The sequence below is a fragment of the Morus notabilis genome, unplaced genomic scaffold, assembly GCF_000414095.1.
Source record: "Morus notabilis unplaced genomic scaffold, ASM41409v2 Scaffold5121, whole genome shotgun sequence".
NCBI lineage: Eukaryota > Viridiplantae > Streptophyta > Magnoliopsida > Rosales > Moraceae > Morus > Morus notabilis.
This window is the reverse complement of record NW_010356931.1, coordinates 1-2,027: the sequence shown is the minus strand read 5'-3', so window position 1 is coordinate 2,027 and position 2,027 is coordinate 1. Positions and strand designations below refer to the sequence as shown.

Genomic DNA, 2,027 nt, shown 5'->3' with positions numbered 1-2,027 from the left:
TCGGAAGAAATCCTCTACGTACAAAGATTGCAAGCACTGGACAGGCATCAACTTTGTTGAAAAATAGACTGCCAAGGTTTTGCAACGCCAAACAAATTAAAACAAGATATTTTTTCCGGTGTTCCTTCCTTTTTAGGAACATCAATGTTTCTTACTTTTCAACTGTCAAATCTGTATTAGAATTAGTTTATTTTACATATTTTTTTTAATCTGATGTGATTTTAACAAGATCTAACGGCTGAAAAAACAGAGAACTCCGAGTTCTTGAAAAAAAAAAAAGGAAAAACGGGAGAAACTGCCTTAAAACAAAACTAACTAGACAAAATATCTGATGGCATTATTTTCTTACAAAATTCATGTTATTTTCTCAAGGAAAACAAATCTTAAGGTACGTTACATATATTCCCAACAAAAGTCCGGTTACTTTCAAACTAACTCGGAAAGACCCGGTTTAGAATGTCCTTCAAATACACAGCTTCATTGGGGCTCTGACCTGTTTTCCAAATCTGAAAATCTGAAGGAAAGTAGTCGGCGTCGCTCCAACGCTTTAGCAATGTTATAGCAAAAGGACCTTGAATCTCTCCCTGGGGATCAAGATAATGCCATATCAGGCTTTCTAACTTGTCACCGGAAGTCTGCTCTTTCTGAGATGGTGCTTCACTTTCCTCATCGTCGCTCAAATCAATTACATGCAGCTCCATTACCCCCTGCAATGACTTACTTTCTCTTACATTCTCTTTTGGTGCTTCACTCTCCCCGCGGTTCTCGTTTAAGGATTTTGTTAGCTGCTGTTGTGATTCTTGAACTGAACCACCGCGCTCAGATTCTAAAACCAAAAAATTGAACAAATAAACAAATAAAACTGATGATCAAATTTTTATTTAAAGAAATTGCCAATCATTTGAAAAGCATAAACAGAATCAAACTACTAAGTCAAATTATGGAAAACATCAACACCACACATTAGGAAACACCGACTAAATAATAGATAAATTCGCAGCATCTAGTCCAAAACAAGTAGGCTCAAAATAAAAAAAAATAAAAAAAAAAAATGCTTAGTTTTCAAAAAGATACAAAGTAGACCAAGTCTGCCGCACAATTTCTTTAGTCAGTCACTTCAAAACTAGGATAAGAACTCACAAAATATAGGCACATACAAACAAGTGACAGAACGCAGCAGAGTGAAAAATCAGATCAAAAGACTTTTGACGTTGATTTGATGAAAATAAAGATGAGTAATTTCTGAACAGATACCTTCAATATCTAATGTCCAAGTTAATTCAAATTCATCATCGCTAGTATCGGAAACGGGAGCTTCCACAGGTTTCTCAATGATTGGTCCCGGGGAATCATCATTTCTTTGTTTTATTTCCCCTTGGCGACACTCTGGTGTAGCTTCAACCTCTATTTCTTCTGCAATTATTTGTGGAACCTCGCGCAATAGCCTTGATTGTTGATCTGATTTCTCAAGTAGTTCCTTTCTTTCCAAGTACTCGAACAGCGTTTTTGAAAGATAAACGTTAAGGCCCACAAAAAATAAAAAATTATTTTCCAAGAGAGAATTTATATGAAACATCACCTGTATCAGTTAAAAAAATCGTGTCGATGTCTTGTAAGACTAAAATTGGACATCTTTTCCAAAGGGGGGGAAAAAGAAGGGGGATAAAAATCAGAGGTAAGCACTCAAATAAAGCATACAATCTATAATAGCTGCATGGAAAGGATATTCTTTTCGCCAACCTTTTTCATTGGCTCGATCAATTAGTTTCTGAAGCAAAGCTAGTTCTCTTGCAAGCCACTGAAAGATATCCACTCCGCGATGGAGAAGGATTCACAATTGACATTCAAATGACTTTAATGAGCATAACAGTTGGTAGATTGTTGAATGAATCAGAAGATAGGTTCACATGGAGGACACTAATTTCAGACATTTCATATGTCTGAAAATAACATCTGTTTTCATGTGAACATGTGTAATAGACCACATTTTCTTTCATATTCAATAAAGAAATACATACATGCTTTGT

The 2,027-nt window shown here is 35.5% G+C and overlaps 1 protein-coding gene across 1 annotated transcript; it reads right to left on the bottom strand.

The window, feature by feature from the left end:
• Positions 1–316: 316 nt before the first annotated feature.
• Positions 317–1,828, bottom strand: LOC21384270 (uncharacterized protein At5g08430; the record flags this gene model as incomplete). The annotated part of the gene is made up of 3 exons (XM_024163923.1): positions 317–826; positions 1,255–1,502; positions 1,728–1,828. Coding segments are annotated over 3 exons (744 nt in total), but the record flags the coding sequence as incomplete, so codon positions are not given.
• Between the last annotated feature and the right edge of the window lie 199 nt (positions 1,829–2,027).